Source organism: Haliotis rubra, unplaced genomic scaffold (assembly GCF_003918875.1).
Source record: "Haliotis rubra isolate DU_JTF1 unplaced genomic scaffold, ASM391887v1 Scf796, whole genome shotgun sequence".
Taxonomy (NCBI): domain Eukaryota; kingdom Metazoa; phylum Mollusca; class Gastropoda; order Lepetellida; family Haliotidae; genus Haliotis; species Haliotis rubra.
The window spans coordinates 34858-58389 of record NW_025767519.1 but is presented as its reverse complement, the minus strand read 5'-3'; the positions used below and the strand labels follow the sequence as shown (position 1 = coordinate 58389).

The 23532-nt window shown below is 39.7% G+C and overlaps 2 protein-coding genes and 1 long non-coding RNA gene across 3 annotated transcripts; 1 reads left to right on the top strand and 2 right to left on the bottom strand.

Annotated features, from left to right (window-relative positions):
• Nucleotides 1–762: 762 nt before the first annotated feature.
• LOC124261313 (peptidyl-prolyl cis-trans isomerase-like) lies at nt 763–6791 on the bottom strand. The gene is given in 8 exon segments (XM_046695622.1): nt 763–1077; nt 1535–1601; nt 2093–2168; nt 2715–2820; nt 5234–5257; nt 5259–5314; nt 5996–6119; nt 6721–6791. Coding segments are annotated over 8 exon segments (576 nt in total). The 5' UTR covers nt 6769–6791; the 3' UTR covers nt 763–1002.
• LOC124261314 lies at nt 5418–10419 on the top strand. The gene is made up of 2 exons (XR_006894289.1): nt 5418–5833; nt 10354–10419. It is a non-coding gene; the product is annotated as an uncharacterized LOC124261314 (long non-coding RNA).
• Nucleotides 10420–11765: 1346 nt separating this feature from the next.
• LOC124261312 (peptidyl-prolyl cis-trans isomerase E-like) lies at nt 11766–23516 on the bottom strand. The gene is made up of 12 exons (XM_046695621.1): nt 23481–23516; nt 23064–23162; nt 22602–22645; nt 21800–21826; nt 20527–20608; nt 18105–18253; nt 15773–15899; nt 15295–15374; nt 14871–14976; nt 13693–13768; nt 12856–12922; nt 11766–12398 (listed from the first exon to the last, which is right to left on the bottom strand). Exons 1-12 carry the CDS (start codon nt 23512–23514, stop codon nt 12330–12332), a joined length of 960 nt encoding a protein of 319 aa, XP_046551577.1. The 5' UTR covers nt 23515–23516; the 3' UTR covers nt 11766–12329.
• Between the last annotated feature and the right edge of the window lie 16 nt (nt 23517–23532).

Genomic DNA, 23532 nt, shown 5'->3' with positions numbered 1-23532 from the left:
CTTTACCTTGTTTGTAATGATCAAGTGCAATTCTCCCGTTATGCATTCTAAGTTGAATTGTAGTAAAGTAATTTCCTGTATTTTCCAATTACTGCATGCAAACTTGTATAAAGCATATTTATTCAACTTTAAGGAAGTTTCCTACACAAACTCCTTATTTGTCTTGGAAAATATTTGACAGTACAAGAAATGTCTTGTATTCAAATCAATCCAAGTAAATGCATCAACCAAAACAAATACTGATTCCAAATATATTCTTATTTTCTCTCAAGCACAGAGCTGTAATCACTAAACTCAGTTAGGGACCGTTCATAATTTATGGCTTTGGGTGGGGTGTGTGTTTTTGGTGACGATGATGATTTTAAGGGGGACCATTTTGTTCTGGGGAGGAAGGAGGGGGTCAGCAATTTTGTACACATGTACTAGGGGATCAGCAATTTTGCACATAAAAATACTACAACTTTATGCTTTAAAAATATGGGAAGGGGAGGGGGTCATTGATTTTGTACATGATATGCAAGGGGGGTCACTTGCTTTGTACCTTAATTTTATGGGTGGGGGGTGGGTGTATATTCACATTGTACATGCTTCTTGTAGCCCCCTTGCCAAAAAATATGAACGGTCCGTTAGATTACTGTTGCACATTCACACATACAGGATCCAAACACAAATACTCTCTAGCTTTGACTGAGAATGCACTAGCACTATTATTACTTGCTCCCAGGGTGATCAATCATCACAATTCACTCAATAACACATCAGTTAATTGCAGATTACATTGGAAGTGTATTTAGGTTCGTTCTCCACGAGCGATCTGGTTCAACTACAGCATTGTGACAGCATGCTGTTGGTCCTGGGTTACTTCCACAGCAAGCTGTTAAGCTGTTATGGCCCTACTTCCAGGGCCAAGTGTTGTGACCAGGCCCAGAAGCTACTGCTGTTGCTGCTGCTGCTGCTGCTGCCAGATCTAACAAACTCATTCCCACCTAGAGTCACTTCCTGCTACTCCTCCTTCACCTCCCCACAGTCTTCTATAGAAACTCTCTTAGCTGGAGTGCCATTTCGGGAACCACAAGCCTGAAGAAGTAATTGTGAAAAAATATCTACCGGGTAGTTTACTAAATCAGTCTAAAGGAGCATGTCTTGAATCAGCAAGTGTTGGGGTCATTGCAGAGTTCAGAAATATTCCAGCTACATTAATGTCAACAGGAAGCATCAAAATACCTTTCCATATGTTCTCTACCTGCTCAAACCCAGATCGTTAGAATGGCAACAAAACATACATCAGACAATGATATATCTCCTCGGATACCTTTTGCCAATGAGATATATTGAACAGACTGGAGATAAATTCCTGGATACCGAGTCAACTGTGAAGTCAGTTGATCATACCAGTTAGACTAGAAAAACAGAACACATTTACTCAGGAATCTCCAAGTGAAATGGTAGAACAAATTCAGTGTGTATTAATATCTAAACATTTTGTTATTACAAGCTTAGAACTGGTGAGACCGAACAAAATAGAATGTCTTACCTCCATCTTCTTGACAGTGTCCATGCCATCAGTCACCTGACCAAACACAACATGCTTCCCATCTAGCCTGCAACACAGTAACATGACCAGGGATTTATCCAAGTTGCAAAAACAAGACCCCTTGAAAGTCAAAACTTCATTTATTTTATTCAAAATTGGGATTATTTTGAGGTTCTTATTGGCTTCCATTCAGAAATCTTTTAACATCCACATTACAGTCCATAATATAAGTCTGAGCATTTGTGTTATTATTCCAATTTGGTAATTGTTACTGATATTTGCTGCAGAATTGTGGCTGAAGAACAAGCTCTAAGCAGACCTAGATAAATCCCTTATAACACAATAAATGCCTGATGCTTAATGTCTCAGTCTGTACTTAGGTCACAAGAATTGCTGTGCGGGTGCGAAGTTTCGTTCAGCAGAAACCCAGGTTACCTAGCATGAGGTTGATGAACAGTGCCTGGTATACAGTAAATGGGATACTTTGTAAATGTTAATGAACATCTGCTCTGTTAATGAATAAAAAATGCTTATGACATAAAATTGGTGGTATCATACCATTCTGTTTTTTCTGTGCAAATAAAGAACTGAGAGCCATTTGTGTTGGGTCCAGCATTAGCCATGGAGAGAATCCCTGCAACGAAGCATGACCAGCTATTACACATGATTACAAATCATTTCAAGTGGACTTTCTGTTCTCCACTATTCATTACTATATGCCTTTGTAAACATTGCATGCACATAATTCAGTATATTCTGAAATTGTTTGAAGAGGAGAGGGGAGTTTGTATTTAATTCTGCAACTGTACATTTGTCAGGAATGACTAACATACTTTAGCAGGGGGTTACCTTTGTGTGTAGACTATATATACAGGACTTCAAGTGACTCTTGCTTATCAACATAGCTACTTATACATGAAGAATACCTTATGTTTACTTTGTGTAGATTTGGATGTTCCTGACCAAATCGTAAGGTCAGGAAAATTTTACCTCTGATCCAAAAATAAATAATGGATGAATCTTATGTAATGTAATCCAGCAGTTCTCTCTATTGCATCAGGTGGGATGCTACAAGGTTAATATTTGCATCCATTTTCAGGTCTTATGTCTGTAAGATGCAATATTTTGCATCCAGTGAAACCCTGCTTACAAGACAACTAGTACTGGGTTCCCGTCTCACCTGGTCCAGTGTGCTTCAGGTCAAAGTTCTCGTCAGCAAACTTTTCCCCGTAGATAGACTTCCCACCAGTACCATTATGTCTGGTAAAGTCTCCTCCCTGGCACATCTGACACGCAGATAAGGATCAGACACAGAGGCACATCAGACACACAAATACGGGTCAGTGAGTCAGTGAGTGAGTGAGTTGGGCATCACACATGATGCCCATGTGGAGAATCGAACCCGGGTCTTCGCCGTGACGAGCGAACAAATACGGGTCAGACACAGACACACTCCAGACAGACATGGGCACATTCGACACACAAATAAGGATCAGACACAGAGGCACATCAGACACACAAATAAGGATACAAGGGGCACAGGTGTACATCTAACACACATATAAGGATCACAAAGACAGGTGTACAGCTTACACACAGATAAGGATCACAAAGACAGGTGTACATCTAACACACAGATAAGGATCACAAAGACAGGTGTACATCTAACACACAGATAAGGATCACAAAGACAGGTGTACATCTAACACACAGATAGGGATCACAAAGACAGGTGTACATCTAACACACAGATAAGGATCACAAAGACAGGTGTACATCTAACACACAGATAAGGATCACAAAGACAGGTGTACATTTAACACACAGATAGGGATCACAAAGACAGGTGTACATCAACACACAGATAAGGATCACAAAGACAGGTGTACATCTAACACACAGATAAGGATCACAAAGACAGGTGTACATCTAACACACAGATAAGGATCACAAAGACAGGTGTACATCTAACACACAGATAAGGATCACAAAGACAGGTGTACATCTAACACACAGATAAGGATCACAAAGACAGGTGTACATCTAACACACAGATTAGGATCACAAAGACAGGTGTACATCTAACACACAGATAAGGATCACAAAGACAGGTGTACATCTAACACACATAAGGATCACAAAGACAGGTGTACATCTAACACACAGATAAGGATCACAAAGACTGACTGATTGAGTTTGTTTTTTTACGCCGCTTTTAGCAATATTCCAGCAACATCACGGCGGGGGACACCAGAAATGGGCTTCACACATTGTGCCAATGTAGGGATTCGAACCCAGGTCTTCGCCGTGACGAGCCAACACTTTAACCATTACGCTACCCCACCGCCCCGGATCACAAAGAAAGGTGTACTTCCTACAAAAGGCTAAAGATCAAAGCAATACAGGGAAACATTCAACACACAAATAAAGACAAGACACGGGCACACCTCATAAACAACTGAGGATCTGAAAACCTTGACAGTTGGCATGCTTCATGCAATTAAAATGAAAAAAAATCAGTTGACTACAAGTGTATGCAAATCTAAAAACATAAAGAAAATCATGACATATCCATTGTATTAAACCTTTGGCATGTATTCATCAGATGATTGCTTGGTGATGTGTGGGTTCCTCTACCATTTCCTTTGTTTGGGAACACAAACACAAATTCACACATCGTAACTTCCAGGTCCCCATCATAGACCCTTGGGGTGTTGGAATAGCCAAGATTGTGCTTGTCACAGCCAAGGCCGAGGTTAGACTCCCCATATGGTACGGTGCTGAGTACTTCTGGTGTCCCCTGCCAATACATCCCTGCTAATATTGATAACAGCTGTGCAGTACAGTTTTAGTCATCTCTTTTGTAAGGCCTTAGTGCAGTGAGTGAGTTTGGTTTTACGTCGCTTTTAGCAATATTCCAGCAATATCACGGTGGGGGACACCAGAAATGGGCTTCACACATTGTATCCATGTGGGGATTCGAACCCAGGTCTACGCCATGACGAATGGACGCTTTAACCACTAGACTACCCATCTGCCTCGCTAGTGCAGTGAAGCCTATATAACTTTTACTGGCAGACACATAATGTTCAGTATCTACAGTCATGATCAATAATCTCTGGGGCATTACAGGGATAGAGCTGGGTCTCAAGCAACTGATCTTTGTCAGTGGGGGTGAGTATAAGCAGTGAATGAAATAAGCCAACAACCCAGCCAGACATCTGGGCTGGTAACTTGAAAATGTTACCAGCCCAAAAACAGATCAGACCAGACAATCCAAAGAAAATAACTCAGTTTTTAGTTACAATGAATAATGAGCCTGAGACATGCATCTACTCTTTAACAGTCTATTCACACCAGTCATTTTTAGAGAATTCCGACTCCGCGTTTGAGTCAAAAGGATGGAACATATTATCTAAACTTTTTACCAGACCATCGGGCTGGCTAGCTGTAAATTTAGACTGTCCGTCAGAAATCCCACCCATTTCGGGAGGTCGGACGGGCCTTATTTCATACACTGGATGGTCAGGTTAGGTGACTGCATGACTTTCTTTCCAACAACTTGAGGCACTGCTCATAACACCAGTCTCGGTTTGTCTTGTCCTGACTTGACATTTCCAGGTAGCAGTCATGTATCCAACACTGGGTGGGGTGTGAACATGAACAAACAACATGATCAAAATTAGATGATAAGGATACAAAAGTGGGGATTATTCTATGAAAGGAGCTTCCCCTTGTAGCCAAACCCTTTCTCGTGTGTACACAGAGCTCGGAAATTTTCTGGAAAAAAAGAAAACATCATTTAAAAAGGCAAACAAAATTCATTTCAAACCTGTTTTTAGAAAGTTTGAGGAATATCGATCTGAAGCATACATAGTGTTTTTATTGCTCTACTTGAACAATATCTGATATCCTGATAAATATATGAGATAATAAATGTCCTGGGAGAAGCACCTACACCTTTAAACCAGTTTGGGTTTTCACCATCAACAACTAGTTCTGGCAAGTATGCTCCAGCATATCTACCATCAATCAAAACTTGTAACTACCGGTAATATTCAGTATCATGCTGTGACCTTATTCATCTTATTCATCAACCAAACTGTCTAAACTGGCTGTAAAGAAATTATGAATTGATAATGGTATATATAAAGAATTAATTATGATTTAACATCACAATAAAAAAACATGTCAGATAACATTCCACAATAAACATAGAAAAATTGATATACAATCACTCATAGGTCAGTGAGTTTAGTTTTACGCCGCACTCAGCAATATTCCAGCTATATGATGGCGGTCTGTAAAGTCTGGACCAGACAATCCAGTGATCGACAACATGAGCATCGATCTGCGCAATTGGGAACCGATGACATGTGTCAACCAAGTCAGCGAGCCTGACCACCCGATTCCGTTTGTGGCCTCTCACGACAAGCATAGTCGTAGGTCAGTACTACATACCTGCTGTTCTGGGGGCTACATCAGCCCGGAGTTCCATCACTATACGCCCTGCATCCTTGTTGTCAATACTTACGTCAAAGAACACTTGAGGATTCTTTGTGCTTTGAGCCCGACATTGGCTGAACTGAAACATGAACGGTAAACATGAATGACTTGAACCAAGCACAAACTATTTCATCCAATCAGAGTATCAAACCTTAAAACAACTGACAGTGTTCACACACAAAAAGTTAAAGTATACTACCCATTCAAAAAAACATGTAACGTGAGATGGAGATCTAAATATGTCTATTATTGATTTTTTTTATCCAAATAAGTCAAAGACGTTTTGGGATATCAACTTCTTTATTTATTATTTTATTTGTTACATTATTCACAAATAAGGAGCTGATAAAAGTGATATCAAAAACAAGTTTGATCATTGCTGACATCACTTCAAAGAACCATTATTCAAATGTTCCGATTATATTTGTGTCTGGAGGTTAAGGTCTAAAACATTAGTTCGCAAATATCGTTTTCAGGAGCTCACCAAAACGGAGTATCATTTGAAATGCAACGCAGACATTTACATAAACGCCCGGCAAAATTACGCGCACGTGTTAGTAACCTTACTGACACTGTGTCACTTTTCGCATCGTTTAGTCCGTGTAATATCTTATTCTGTAATTTTGGAGTGATTACCCAGACCCAATGCACTTTAGAAATGTCTATGTCCTTCTTTTTACCCTCAAAAACTGGGTTCCAAAGCCAAGCAATCGTCTTGAGAAAACCATGTCACTGGATGTTATCGAAGGGAAGAAATTTAGAGTTACCTCCCTTGATCTACAGATTCTCCACAACTCTAAACCCGTTTCATTTCAGTTCCAAAATGGTACTATAATCATCACGTAAACAGGCTTCAAGATATATTTAGCAACCATACTGAAGTGATTCAGATTTTGAACTTTTTGCAGTTCGAGATGATGTAACCTAGGCATGATTATAGATACCAGCGTATCATGTCTGAGTGCAGTGACGTTGATATACGGAAAACTAGACATAGGACCTACTTATGTTCTCTAATGTAATAGTGCGTGTGGACTGTGCTAATCATGTACACAGATTTTGACCAACATTGACATATTATACTTATGAGTTCAGTTACCGCACATCCCATCACGAATATCACCGTCTGGCTTCTGGTGAAGCGCCGAGACGTTGTGATATAGACTATTAGTGAACACTGTTTTGTTTTAATACAATATTCTCGCTTTTTGGTTCGAGGAAATCGTATATTTTACTTTCATTTAAAAGTAAAACGAAGTAAATAACAGCATTCAAAATTAGGTTTTATTACAATTTTTAATATCAGTTATTTTATAAAGTTTCCTTTATAAGTTTTGTAATCCTTGGAAGAACTCTTCAGGAAAGTATTTGGAAACGCTGCTCCACACCAACGCCTGCTGCCGTCACCCTAAGCTGGTTCCCGGCTCCCTTTGCGCGCGCTAACGTTCGACAAAGCTATTGCGATATGCGAGACGGGGCCCAGCTTACCGTCACCCCCAGGTGTAAATCGGAAATGGAGTTTTGGCTACGTTTACTCCACTACTGGTTCAATTATTACAAGCTTAGAACTGCAGTGAAGAAAAAAACAGTGCAGTTCAGTGTATTGTTATTATTGTTCAAGTTATCAAAAGGCAACAAATCATCGCTATAGACTGGTTTGTATAAGCAAGAAGTATTTCAAGGTTCTGGAGGTATACTCCAGAAACTAGCACAGATCGAGGATATTCTCATGGATATCTAACGTGTCATGAAATGGAAAAGAAATATATCAAAATAAAATTCGAACTCGATACATTATTGCCTGATGAGTGAAGTCATGGCAAATGGCAAATAACAAATTATTGTTTGTTTTGAGTTTTGAATATATCTGGTCGTAATATCAACTTGAGGGATCTTAATCAAGACCTTCTGTTTCAGAGAGAGGTGCATGGTTGGTCCTGCAGTTGGTCTGAAACTTTGCATGAGAATCGCTAATAAACAGCTGACATATACTCCCATACTTCTGACGGTGGATTATGACAAAGTAGCACTAATAAGCTTTCCAGAGTACACCTTTCTTATTCTAAAGTGAAATCAAATCAACCCTGCTAGTGTACAAGTTATCAAACTGCCAGATGTACCAAAGACATGTTGAGTGTAAGTGCAGTTGAGGGAGGGGGGTACCATGCACAAATGTATGGGGGTGCAATATGTAGGATCAGTCATATATAGAGACCACAGGGAAAAAACGTCACCCATATCCATGCATCGCTGGAGATAAGCTATTTTCCCGTTCCATCTGTAAAAACAGATATTTTGTTAATTAACACTATGAGCCTGAGTATATATTTCCAAAGCATTAGCTTCCAACAATGTTTTGGGATTTTGGGGGGTTTTTTTAGTGTGTGTCTGACAATTTCTTCTTTTTTTCCAACAGTTAGAGTCGAGGTGACGTGAAATGGGGTTTAACGTCGCACTTAAGAATATTTCGCTCATATGACGACGTGTATGCGCGTATATGTGTAAGTTCGGCTGCTTGTACTAGCCCAGACTTAAGCTGGTTTTATAGTGCCAGCTCACTGAGATACCATGCCGCAGTTAAGCATGAATACCCCCCTCAGAAACATTACTGACTCCGAGTCGACCAGTCCTTGTTGTACCAATTAATGCCGAGCGCCAGGCAGTGACCAACAAGTACCATATTTTAACGTCTTTTGGTATGACGCGGCCGGGGATCGTTCAACAGTTAGAAGTACAGTTATGTTTGTCGACTGAATTCCGGTTCAGTCCAAGACACCTGTCCGCAGCCACACAGAAACACACACCGGAAGGTCTGCCCGGCCTCCACTAGCCAAATACACTGGCAAATTGGCCTAAAACTGTGAAAGGTTTCACACTAAAATCACCACTGAACATGCCTTGGAAAAGCACACGATGAAATCTATGTGAATGTTGATAGGAGGATATTCATAAAAAGACGACAGAACAGCATGTTTAATGTCCATAACATTGACGAGCCAAAATGCGCGCAAACCTGTGAGTATCCGGGATAGAATTGGTCTTCAGTAACCCATGCTTGTCGTAAGGGGCGACTAACGGGATCCGGTGGTCAGGTTTTCATGATAAGTTGGCGTCAGGATACGTACCCCATATTACTATAAGCGGTTCCTGACCCGCGTTCGAAATTAACGTTGGTCCTTAGGCCCGAAGCCGACTGAAAACCACAAGGACCCACAGCTTTTGTTCTCTGCAGGCCGACAGCTTTTTCATCCCCAATAACTAAGAGTATTATTTTTCAGAAAATATCATTCAGTAATTTCTAGTTTTTATGTCGATAAGCAGCTGTTGTGCTTAAGTGAAAAGACTCATTTTCGATGAAGCAATTTTGATTACAGACTTTTCAGAAGACTTGGATCTTGACATGGATGCTGATTTTGTTGTAAATGAAGACTAGTCAGTCACTAGAATTAAATTAAACTCTTTAACTAAGTTTGCTCGTTGTCACATTGTTTTGTTTGCTGGGAATTACTTATATTGTAGCTGAAATATAGGGCCTACACATTCTGGTTGGGACCCACAACTTTTTGTGGTTCTGGGTCCTTAGGGGCAGCAGCTTTTCAGGGTTAAGGGCAAACACCATTCGTGCATCTGTTGGGGTGGATACGCCGAACTCCTAAAATGGTCTGAGCAGTGGTCACTACCGTCAGGAACCAGTGCACAGGATGGGTCAACGTATCAATCGTTCCTGTCCTCAAACGCGGATGTCCTGCACGTCGGCAATCGGCAACTTCAACATTGTTCAGATTATTTCTCTGCTGGATGGCGACAATGGAAATGCCCCGACAACTGGCTATCCTCCACTGACCATTCCATAGCCCAATGACGTTGGCATGATGTGCGGTTCATTAGCCCTTTTATTTTTTGAACGATCAAACATCAACAAAGCTCCCCAAATTGACAGCATTAATTAATATATATTCACTCCACGAAATTGATGCAGATGCACAAACGTGGAAACAGGTGAACATGCCGTAACCACTAACGACGCAAAACGTAGCACATACATGTGTACAGGCGTAGTTCCCATGTATGTTTTGATTTCATATGAGCAGAGTTTCTTTTTGTGCCTAGTTTATATTGTAAAAATATTCAGAAAAATTACGGAATAACCCCCTAGGATTTGGTAGACTTTTGATGTGTACAAAAGAAGAGTCAGTGGTGAGTGAAAGTAGAATAACTCGGTCACATATCCCGGGTAATATCTCACCAATGACTAATTTCATTTAATGTGATTGTTGTTAAAACACCACACTCAGCAATATTCAAGCTATAAGGCGACGGTCTGAAAATAAACAAGTCTGCACCAGACAATCTAGTGATCAACAGCATAAGCATCAATCCTCGCAATTGGGATACAATGAGGTGTCAACAGAGTTAGCGAGCCTCCTGTTAGTCGCCTCTGACCAGATGTCCAGATTCAGTAAGCAACAGTGAGTGAGTGAGTATGGTTTTATGCCGCTTTTAGCAATATTCCAGCAACATCATGGCAGGGGACACCAGAAATGGGCTTCACACATTCAATAATTCACAATAATGAAGAACACTCAATTGTTTACTGTTATCCTTAGGTAATCTGTAATGCCATGACAGATTAAAACTATAGTAATATGTTTGTTTTGTTTGTTGTTTAATGCAGCTCGCAGCAATGTTCCAGCTACATGACGGCAGTCTGTAAATAATCAGATCTAGAAAAGTCCAGTAATTGACATCATAAGCATCAATCTAAGCAACGGAGATACGATGACATGCATCAACCAAGTTAGTGAGCCGGACCACCCAAGCCCGGTAGTGGCCTCTTATAACAAGCATGGGTAGCTTAAGACTAATTCGAAACAGGATCTTCATGGGTTGTAACATGAGAGATTGGGCGTTCCTTAGCTATATTTGAGTAGTATATGTCTGATATTGTTGGCTGTCTTCCAAATGACATCAATAACCCATCTACATGAGGTTACTACCTGGTTATAGGGTTATAGTTGTTATTCAATTACATGTTGTTGTTATTGTTAATCTGCTGTTGTCAAAACATACTGTGTATATATACTCCTCTACATCTGGTTGTATTCACTTTTAGCTTGATAACGATGTAAGAATCTACATCGAAACGTCGCTCTATGCAATAAATAAGAAGTTGTCATCCATAAAGTTTCATTTTTGAGTCACCAACTTCTAGAATGCCCATCAAATAATCTCCACAGTCATTGGCCAGACTGGCTAGTGAATTTTCATGGTCATTTTAAAAATATATCACTCTCTCCGACTTGTTAAGTTATAATACACTTTTAAATCATGCAAGATTATGGCCTGGTAAATAATGGTATTTTACCTTTTAGTAATTTTTGCTTAGTTTATACATTCAAATTTTGGGCTAGTGAATGATTTTGTGGGCTAGTAACTTTCAGGCATACCTAGCCCAACTGGTGAGCAAGATTTAGAAACTATTTCGCACACTGCAGGTGACCGGTTGCATTCTCCACATGGAGTGTTCTGTACTGGTTGACCAGGGGTAATATGTCAGCGCTTGAGCATGCAATGTGCATGAATAAATGCACAATATAAATGGACTATTATTATAGGGAATGCCAAGATTGGGTGATCTATTCATGGTCTGTTGTATGGTCCAAGTATGCACATCATATGGATTACAACCAACGTTCATCTTGCTCCTTGCTTGATAGAACAAAAATATGAAACAAGTTTCTCTATTCATAAAAGTTCATATTTGTACATATCTACAGAGAACATTTCACAACATGGTTGCTCTTCAAGAATTCCAATCACAAGTAGGATAAAGGTTTCAGTGCTTTCCAAGTCTTCAACTTCAAAAGTGGATAAAGTTTCCATGGTGATACTGACAAAGACTTTCCTAGTATTAGCAACGTTACTTGATGCATCACGCAAAGGAATGTTCTTCAGTACATTCCTAAATGTGTCTGTTGACCTCTCTTGCACTACAGTTGACCTCTGTTGCCTCTGTTGCACGAATCTAGCTGTCCATGTTGATGTGCATGGGTGCATGGATGCATTGATCCACTACCTCTTGAATCTTGCTGATGTGTTCAAGGTTTACATCAGTAGGATTGATGTATTGCCACATTTTTTTACACATCAAACTGTAAAATTCATCTGTGTTCGCAAATATACATTGATCTGACGCTTCCTGAAAGACATGCAACAAGCAAATGCACTTCCAGAAGAGCCATGTGGCAGACATATGTGATCGGATCCATCCTCTGGTATTGTCTCCTTATCACACAAACTCCCCACAGTTGGCAATCACCACCTTCTCAGATGGCTTACCTCCCTTGCTTCCACAGGCCTGGAAAACACAACATTCTTTGTCTTATTACAAAGTGTATAACAAAATATTCCACTAGATTAACTTACAGTCATCATAAATCTGTATATCCATACTTTCAGTTTGATTTCAGAGTTTTACATTTAGAACATTATGCTGACTCAATTCCATGACTGAATTAAACACTCCACTGGCCACAATAAAATTTGATGCTGCTATTTCAAAGCATTTTTAATAATGTGCCATAAATTAAATTGTTTTCCTCTGTTGTTTGATTTGGTTAGAGTGATGGTGGATATAACCTTCCAATTCGCTGCTTGTACCAGTGTGGGGCACCAAGCCTCAACACAGTGGGACAATCACACAGTTTAACCACAAAACCTTATTTAGGAATGTTGACAACTGAGAATTGAAAAACGCAACTTCTAGACAGGATTGTTATTGTAAAGAATCTGCTTCTGAGAACTGACTATTTTACCTCCATTTTCCTGACTACATCCATTCCCTCGATGACTTTCCCAAACACAACATGCTTGTTATCTAACCTGGAATTAAAACATTATCAACATGAACATAGGGCAGTATGTAGAACCCTTGGGTTATAGGCAGTAGGTCACAATATTGAATAGCTACTTTATAAAGGAAAACTCAGAATACAGAGTACTTGAGTAAAGAGAATGTCTCTTGTACAAATCTCACATAGTTTCATTAATACACCGAACTGCCTCCGTGGTGTAGTGGTTAGAGCGTCCGCCCGGACAGCGGAAGGTCGCGGGTTCGATCCCTGACCGCGTCATACCAAAAGACGTTAAAATATGGTACTTGTTGGTCCCTGCCTGGCGCTCGGCATTAATGGGTACAACAAGGACTGGTCGGCTCGGAGTCAGTATAATGTGTCTGAGTGGGGTATTTCTCCTCACTGCGGCATGGTATCTCAGTGGGCTAGCACTATAAAACCAGCTTAAGCCTAGTACAAGCAGCCGCATATACACACACACACGCATGGACGTCGTCATATGAGCGAAATATTCTCAAGCACAACGTTAAACCCAATTTCACCTCACCTCACCTCATTAATACACCTCAAGTTCAACAATTTACACAAATAGAAAGCACACAATATATCCACCAAGTGAATGAATGACTGAAACAGAGCTATGGACATCAGCAACTGAATGAATCAGTTTTCTGCTATTCATATACTATAAGAATCATTTGACCAGTATCCTGTTATTCACTTAGTGTATGAATTGGTGAACGAGTATTGTGCTATTCTGTTTGAAAGATGAAATACCGAACAGAAACAGCTCCCTACCAATCTGTTTTCTCTGTTGTGATGAAAAACTGGGATCCGTTGCTGTTTGGGCCGGAGTTTGCCATTGATAAAGTACCTGCAGATCAAAGAGAACAAGTTGTACAGTGTGATGAAGAACTCAGGTATAAAGGTGTATCTTATATGTTCTGCTATACACTTCACACCCTGGAATAAGACTATGGGTTCTCGAATACTTTCCCAGAAAGTATAGAAAGGGCAGTAACTCCTCTGTGTACATCTCAACATTTCAATAGTAATGGTTGGTTGGTTGTTTTTTAACACCACACTGAGCAGTATTCCAGCTATATGGCGGCGGTTTGTAAATAATCAAGTCAGGACCAGACAATCCAGTGATCAACAGCATGAACAACGATTTTGGGATACTATGACACCAAATCAACAAGCCTGACCACCTGATCCCAGCAGTACCTCTTCGACAAGCATGGGTTGCTGAAAACCAATTCTAACCTGGATGTTCACAGGTTTCACTAGGGGCGGTCAGAGAATTTTCATATTATATATTGCGATCAAGTCTATTATGATATGTATTGCAATATATTGCAAGAATTATTTTTGACAAAAACTACTTATAATCGAGTTAATGCTTGATTTATATAGCAAAAACACGAAAATCACTATGCTTGGTTACTTTAATAAAAAATTTAATCATGACAAAATAAATAATATTTGGCACAAATGAAACAAGGAAAGAACAATCAACACAGTGGTTACTAGTTTGAACTAGTTTTTCCACTCAAAAAAAGCCCTGAGATTTTAGACAGCACCTTGACCTGGTCAGGACATATCAGAGATCACCGGTCATTAATGAGTAAATATTTAAAACATTCAGATCCAGAACATTTGGGAACAAAACTTAAGAACACAACTTCAAACCGAACTTTAACTTGGGTGTGCTGAAAATCAAGACTTCAAGTGTTGCTGACCGAATGCATGTCGAAATACCGGTTTTCGATCAGCGTATCGCAATACGTATCGATTTCATGTTAAAACCGGTAAATACCGGTAAACCGGTTATATTGCGCAGCCCTAGGTTTCACTAGTACTAGACCTAAGATGTAAATGTTTTAATTATTGTTTCCTCTTTGTGGAGGGTGAAAGTAATTATATTGCTCTGTGTCAGAAACACATGACCCACTTACCACCAAACAATAACATACCTGATCCAAGATGTTTCAATGTAAAGTTCTCATCCTCAAACTTGCGCCCATATATAGACTTGCCGCCAGTGCCATTGTGGTTGGTGAAGTCTCCTCCCTGACACATCTACAGCAGGTTAAGGAATCACACAAAGACATACACGCGACAGCACTGAATTGAGCAGTGTTTGTCTTACGGTATTTGTTTACCAAGGGGAGACAACTGATGTTGAGCCTGCCCCTTTGTAAACAGTGGGTGAGTTTGTCAATGAATATTGCTTCACGTCACATCAGCAACATTGCAACTATTCCTGGCAAACATAAAATCATTTGAATATTTTAAAGTAACATAATATTATGTAAAAAATTGAGAACTACCAAATAGGATAGTGGTATTTGAAGAATAATATTTATCCATAAAATAATTGATGAATGACTAGGATACAAAAGATGGAATGATTCTGTGGAAGGAGCTGCCCTTGAAGCCAAATCCTTTCTCCTGGGTACAAAGACAGCGGAAGTTTTCTGAAATGGAAACAAATATCAGACTGACTGTTGAGACTTCTCCCAAACAACAAACATTGTAGAAAAATCAGACTAACCCTTCAAATTCATCATCTTGAAAACTGAGGTGTTACACATTTCCTCAAACAGTTGCACACAAATACATGATATACATTTCTGTCAAATAGCCAGTAGCATTGTAACATATGAACATAACATGCTTTCTATAGATGTCAATTTCCTTGGAGGCATCAGGAGGAAAATGTCCAGTGTATACACATGGCCCAGATTGACGAGCAGTCCACTGATGTCTGCTTTTGGAGAGTTTTAACAATCAAGGTTTCAGTAGGACTAAGAAATGCTAAATATTTTTAATTCAAACCCTGAGTCCTGTTTGAGCATTACACTCATATCATTACCTGCTGTCTTGGGTACGACATCTGCCCTCAACTCTATAGCAATACGCCCAACACTTCGATTGCCAATCTTGATGTCAAAGTAGACTTGGGGATTTGTACGGGATTTCTTGGGGGCTGACACTGCAGTCTAAGGAAGAATAGCTTCAATTAAAGTACTGTGGGAAATAGAAAAGAAAAAAAAAGCTTCAATTAAATTACTGTGGGACTGTTTTAGGCTGTCACTCTGTATCCCTAAAATTGACACAACTGCAAATAGCAAATGTCGAAATAACCCACTTCGCCTAACTTGGCATTCAGTGGGATGCGTAATAGAATATCCAGAAAAGCATGTTTACTCGTAAAATCGGGCAAAACTTACGAATAGCTGCTGAAAACAATAGATCAGACTATAGATGGCAATTAGGTCGCTCAGCCAGGTATGACGACGGACCGTCGACTCACCTGGCATGAAATGCATGTGCTGCCTACAGGCACAAGGGGTCATCTCAAAGATATTTTGTGCTTTTTCATGTGTGTTGACTATGCCTCATCTATTGATTAACATCTTACGTGTCTTTCTTTCATGAAGTTTATGTTGAGATATGTAAAAGAGTATGATACCTGATAACCATAGAGACGCATCGTATTGAATATATTAGGTGGCATGACCACCCGGATCGGGAAGATCGACAGGCCTAGGACTGGATATTATTTGTAAATTGTTATGACATGCCGTGTACTTCCCCAGTATAATTGCCCTAAAGGATTATCTTATCTTAGCTGATATCTCTATCCCCAAGCCCGATCCCAACGATCATCTGCAACACCCATCCAGGTTTTGCTTTTGAGACAAACCCTCCTATCTGTTTCTTTTTATAGTGACAGTGAGATTCCACGGTAGCTACATCCTTAATAGTTTCAGCATGAAAGTTATTATTTTTCACGCCAGCTATCGTTTATAATGAAGCTACGTCTTATTTCAAACTGAGAATTTAAAAAGTGTCCTTTGTAATACAATATTGTCGCACACTAATTTGCATAAAGCCATGGTCTGTTCCAAATAATTCGCTTTGGACTTAGAAAAAACCGCATTGCTCATTTCTGCACTAATCTCTCCTCAGTAAAGTCCTTTTTCTCGCTTTCTTATGTCCCTACCACTAGGTGATATAATTCAATTAACCACATAGGTAAAGAGATGAATAATTCTAGTTCTAATCACATGATGGTGATTCAAAATATTTGTTGCATTCCACGAATCACTTGATGGTATGAAAGACTGTCGAGCTCTGTTTTGAGGGAAGGTAATCGACAGCAGCGTCCAGAATGAAGTAGTTCAAAATGATGAGACCAAATATGTCAACTGTCAAATCTAATTTTAGCTGTCCTTTTTACTATACTCAAAATACACTCCAGAAATTTTGCAAGCAGTATTAACAATTTTGAAAAGTCTGTTTTTGTTAAGATGAGACAGATCCCTATACCAACATAGAAAATTGTAGGTCAACACACTTTGAATAAAGGTTTGATAAAAAACTGTCATTACGGTTTTGTCAATACCTTGACGATAATAATGTTCAGAATCAGAAATTAGGCAAGTAACAGTGGCATCATCTGAAAATTTCACAGTAAACAGTCATATATTGACAAGTAACAGGCATTGGTATACAAAACGAAGAGTACGGATGAAGGAACACAGCCTTGTGGATCTCCAGTAGAAGTTGAGAGAAAAGAAGATTGATAGCCGTTGACACTGACATACTGAGTTCTGTGTACCCTGAATTCTTTAACCCATCTGATAATGTTTTTATTAACACCTAGATTAAATAGTTTCCTCCTCACACGGTGTGGCTGTATAGTATTAGTTGCTACAAGTCTGCAGATGAGAGTACATGTAAAAATAATACATCGATTGAGATTTCACTTCTTAAAATGATTAGGTAACTATCTTGACAATTGATCGTTTTCTTGAAAGGTATGAATTTCGAGTACTCGGGTCCGAGTCGAGTCTCACCCCTCGAGTACTCGAGTCCAAAAAAATGGACTCGTTGAAGCCCTACCTACCACTGAGACTTGTAGTTAGGCCGAACTTAGTTTAACAGATACTCCACACTTGCACATAAATCTACATAAATTGTAGAGAAAATACAGTTTTTTTCTATTTCCGACAGTACTTTAAAAACATGGTAGTATTTGAGGCTACGGCCTTTCAACTTCATCATGTAATGTGGGTGAAAGTCTGTCACACAGCAAATATTGTTGAGTGCAGCATCAAACAATTGACAGAAGTTTGACAGTGTTATCATATTATCAGAACTACGTTACTATGGTTACTTGAGCAGTTCATAGCACATACCTCTTCTGTGTCTTCTGCAGGTCTCTTTGTTCCATGCTCTCCTTCCCTTCCCCCATCCTCTTCCTCCCCTTCTCCTTCCTCCCCTTCTCCTTCCTTCTTCTCTAGCGTCTCCCCAGAGTGTTCCTGTAGCCATGTATCCTCCGCCCACACTGAAGGTCAAGCAAGGTCAGTGTTAGTAGAACATTACACACTGAAGGTCAAGCAAGGTCAGTGTTAGTAGCAAGTTTCACACTGGAGGTCAAGCAAGGTCAGAGTTAGAAGCACATTTCACACTGAAGGTCAAGCAAGGTCAGTGTTAGTAGCACATTTCACACTGAAGGTCAAGCAAGGTCAGTGTTAGTAGCACATTACACACTGAAGGTCAAGCAAGGTCAGTGTTTAGTAGCACATTACAAACTGAAGGTCAAGCAAGGTCAGTGTTAGTAGCACATTTCACACTGAAGGTCAAACAAAGTCAGTGTTAGTAGCACATTACAAACTGAAGGTAAAGCAAGGTCAGTGTTAGTAGCACATTTCACACTGAAGGTCAAGCAAGGTCAGTGTTAGTAGCACATTTCACACTGAAAGTCAAACAAAGTCAGTGTTAGTAGCACATTACAAACTGAAGGTCAAGCAAAGTCAGTGTTAGTAGCACATTTCACACTGAAGGTCAAGCAAGGTCAGTGTTAGTAGCACATCTCACACTGAAGGTCAAACAAAGTCAGTGTTAGTAGCGCATTACACACTGAAGGTCAAGCAAGGTCAGTGTTAGTAGCACATTTCACACTGAAGGTCAAGCAAGGTCAGTGTTAGTAGCACATTACAAACTGAAGGTCAAGCAAGGTCAGTGTTAGTAGCATATTTCACACTGAAGGTCAAACAAAGTCAGTTAGTAGCACATTACAAACTGAAGGTCAAGCAAGGTCAGTGTTAGTAGCAAATTTCACACTGAAGGTCAAGCAAGGTCAGTGTTATTAGCATATTTCACACTGAAGGTCAAACAAAGTCTGTGTTAGTAGCGCATTACAAACTGAAGGTCAAGCAAGGTCAGTGTTAGTAGCACATTTCACACTGAAGGTCAAACAAAGTCAGTGTTAATAGCACATTACAAACTGAAGGTCAAGCAAGGTCAGTGTTAGTAGCACATTTCACACTGAAGGTCAAACAAAGTCAGTGTTAGTAGCGCATTACAAACTGAAGGTCAAGCAAGGTCAGTGTTAGTAGCACATTTCACACTGAAGGTCAAACAAGGTCAGTGTTAGTAGCACATTTCACACTGGAGGTCAAACAAAGTCAGTGTTAGTTGCGCATTACAAACTGAAGGTCAAGCAAGGTCAGTGTTAGTAGCACATTTCACACTGAAGGTCAAGCAAGGTCAGTGTTAGTAGCACATTACAAACTGAAGGTCAAGCAAGGTCAGTGTTAGTAGCACATCTCACACTGAAGGTCAAACAAAGTCAGTGTTAGTAGCGCATTACAAACTGAAGGTGGAACAGCGTAGTAACTGTGACAGTGAAGGTGAGATTCAGCACAAGAAACATACAACACAAGGAGTGTCAGACTCACTGGTACACAAGGAGTGTCAGACTCACTGGTACACAAGGAGTGTCAGACTCACTGGTACACAAGGAGTGTCAGACTCACTGGTACACAATGATTGTCAGAATCAGCAGTAGCCACATAAGAGGAATTGAAGGCCAAAAGATAATATCCTAACAATATTGTGCAAGTATACTATCTGACTGACTGAGTTTAGTTTTACGCCGCTTTTAGCAATATTCCAGCAATATCACAGCGGGGGACACCAGAAATGGGCTTGACACATTGTGCCCATGTGGGGAATCGAACCCGGGTCTTCGGCGTGACGAGCCAACGCTTTAACCACTAGGCTACCCCACCGCCCCGCAATTATACTATCACTATAATGACAAACTAAATAAAATCACCATTGACATAAGCAGGAACTTCAACGGAATAGTTCAACTCAACCGGGAATCAGTAGTGCATGTTCATTGTTTCTAATCATGTGACGTATCCTGCTACAGATTCACCAGTCTCCACTGGTTACTATCTAAAACCAGGTATTCCGTTAACACAATCAGTTAGAATCTGGGTGTGAACCAGTGACTCCAGGTTTCAAGCATCCCTAAGGCAATGTAAATTGAAAGGGTAAGTTTGCTGGGAACATTTGTCATCTGTCACTTGTGAACAGCTAATGCTGGTATATGCAGCCTGTAAACAATCAAGTCCGGGCCAAAGAATAACAAAAGGAAGCAACTGTGCAAATTGCGTGGTGAGACAGCCAAGCATGACCTGAAATATTTTGATAAAGTTGAGAAACAATCCATGAACATCTGGCACGATGCCAATTTGCCCCTCCCTACCATTATGCTGACAGAGTTCGACTACTTCCTGGTCCTGTTACATCCTCCTGATGACCTACCTGGTCTACCTGATCCCTCCTTGATCTTCATTGGCTTGGCCAGGTTCACTCGGATTGTCCGCCCAAACAACTCTGAGTCATTCTGAACACAAGACAATTATCACTGGCCAGTAATAAAAACAACAACACAAATTTCATAACAAAACAAGTGAAACAAACAAATATTGTCATTTGTTTACATTAACAATGTAATAGTTGGGGGGCAGTGGGGTAGCCCTGTGGTTAAAGCATTCGCTTGTCATGATGAAGACCCAGGTTTGATTCCCCACATGGGTACAATGTGGGAAGTCCATTTCTAGTGTCCCGGCCGTGATATTGCTGGAATAATGCTAAAAGCAGCATAAAGCCACACTCACTCACTGTATTAGTTGGGAAAAATCTGTTTTCTCTATACACTTATTACTTGTTGCTTAATAAGAATCTTAATTGTATCAGATTGTGGCTGTTACAGAGTACATATGACACTTGTTCTTGATGTCAAGGACACAACCGTACCACCTAACATGGTGTTATGGACACAACCGTACCACTATATCATGGTGTTATGGACACAACCGTACCACCTAACATGGTGTTACGGACACAACCGTACCACCTATCATGGTGTTATGGACACAACCGTACCACCATATCATAGTGTTATGGACACAACCGTACCACCATATCATGGTGTTATGGACACAACTGTACCACCTAACATGGTGTTATGGACACAACCGTACCACCATATCATGGTGTTATGGACACAACCGTACCACCTAACATGGTGTTATGGATACAACCGTACCACCATATCATGGTATTATGGACACAACCGTACCACCATATCATGGCGTTATGGACACAACCGTATCACCATATCACGGTGTTATATGGTCACAACCGTACCACCATATCATGGTTTTATGGACACAACCGTACCACCATATCATGGTGTTATATGGACACAACCGTACCACCATATCATGGTGTTATGGATACAACCGTACCACCATGTCATGGTGTTATGGACACAACCGTACCACCATATCATGGTGTTATATGGACACAACCGTACCACCATATCATGGTCTTATGGACACAACCGTACCACCTAACATGGTGGTGTTACGGACACAACCGTACCACCTATCATGGTGTTATGGACACAACCGTACCACCTATCATGGTGTTATGGATACAACCGTACCACCTAACATGGTGTTATGGACACAACTGTACCATCTAACGGCAGAGTCATTTGTACTACCATGCAATAAGGTATGCTACCTACCATGTTGTCTATGGCTGCAGCAGAATCCTAAAAAGAGAGACAAATTACTATATACAATAAAGACTTATCAATGGTAAGCACAGTCATAATATACCTGTGTAATGTGACAAGTATCTGAACAGCAACTTAGGATAGACAAGTAAGTGATACTTATCTGCTTATTATCAAAAGGACTTCCATTTCATCATCAAACTTTCAAAGGGTATTGAATATGACAAACACTAAAAATTACATCATGAAATAGTGAGTCAGGAAGAGATGAGTCTTAAAACCTCTTGCACCTAATAAGTGACAATATATCTTTTCAAATGCAGGGATTGGAAAAGGCAGGGGCCATTGGCCATTTTGCACATTAGAATAAAAAATGGCCCATTAAAATTTTGAAGTTTACTATTGATAAAAGGGCAGTGGCCGATTCTAAATTCCGAAAATGGCCCATTGTCAAGGTTCTCTATGCCAATCCCTGCAAATGTAACCAACTCTTGTTTATCATGTTTACTGGTATATATACTTGTACTACCTTGGGTTTGTGTGTGATGTCACAACCATAACTACTCATATTGTGGTGCAAAGTAACATAATGCATATATAATCTAGTTGCACAAATTACATGCAGAATAATGGTTGCTTGTCCTTCCAAAATCTTTATCTTTTAAAGAGTTAAGTTACAAATTTGAGGCAATGTAAAACAGTCAAAACTAATTTGATGAGATAATGCTTCAAAATCATACTTATTTTAATGTACTGAACTGATATTTCAACTTGTCTAATGATTCATGGAAATAACGGAGATAAAACATACCTCAGCAAGTTCAAACTCCACAAAAGCAAAGCCTCTGTGTTTTTCTGGAAAGAATACAGTGAAGTTATTAATTCAAATTGTGTGAGTGAATATTACTGGATGATACTTCAACACCATGGTTATTTCCTTGATTATGACTTGGACTCGTCATGCTCAAATATACCTCTTATCTACGAATCCAGGAACTTTTTTGACTATTTTGGCTATTCATTTTTTACTCTCTCAAAATGCTATGTTATATGCTGTTTCTGTATAGTTCAATAAAATAATAAACATTTATTTTATATAATGTTGTATTATTTATGTTGGGCAAAATATCGTAACGCCAAACATATTACTATTATGGGCAAAGGTCCTCCCCTGTAAAAATTGATTCAACATGTTCTATGACCAAACTGTAGATTTGTCCAGCTTGAAGGTGATGGTGAGTCACAATCCTGTAAGGCGTGGTCTAGTTCATACCTGTTTCATAGTCAAGGGGTATCTGGATATCAACTATGTCACCAAATGGCAGGAAGGCTGCATGGAGGACTTTGTCATCAACCTCCTCCGCAAGACCACCTAATACAAAAACATGATCAATAAATGACCACCAAAACACATTACAAAGCACACTATCAACAAAACAAGTAGTTGCCTTTAGCTTTAATTTGTTAATCATTGAGACTGATAAAACAATACACGTTTTCAAAAATAGAGAAACTTCATCATAGTTCATGTTCAAACCTTATTTTAAAGAAACATTCGTTCTGAACGAAATTTGACCTGTATTCAGTGTTATCCATGTGACACGTCACCGTCAAACATGTTAATATGTCAATTAATGTAATAAACCGTTTAATTAGAGATGTGTATGCGAGAAATAACGATTCTTATTACCGACGTAGACGATACGCTTGTTACTGGTAGCCATGCTTCTTTTAACCGGAAG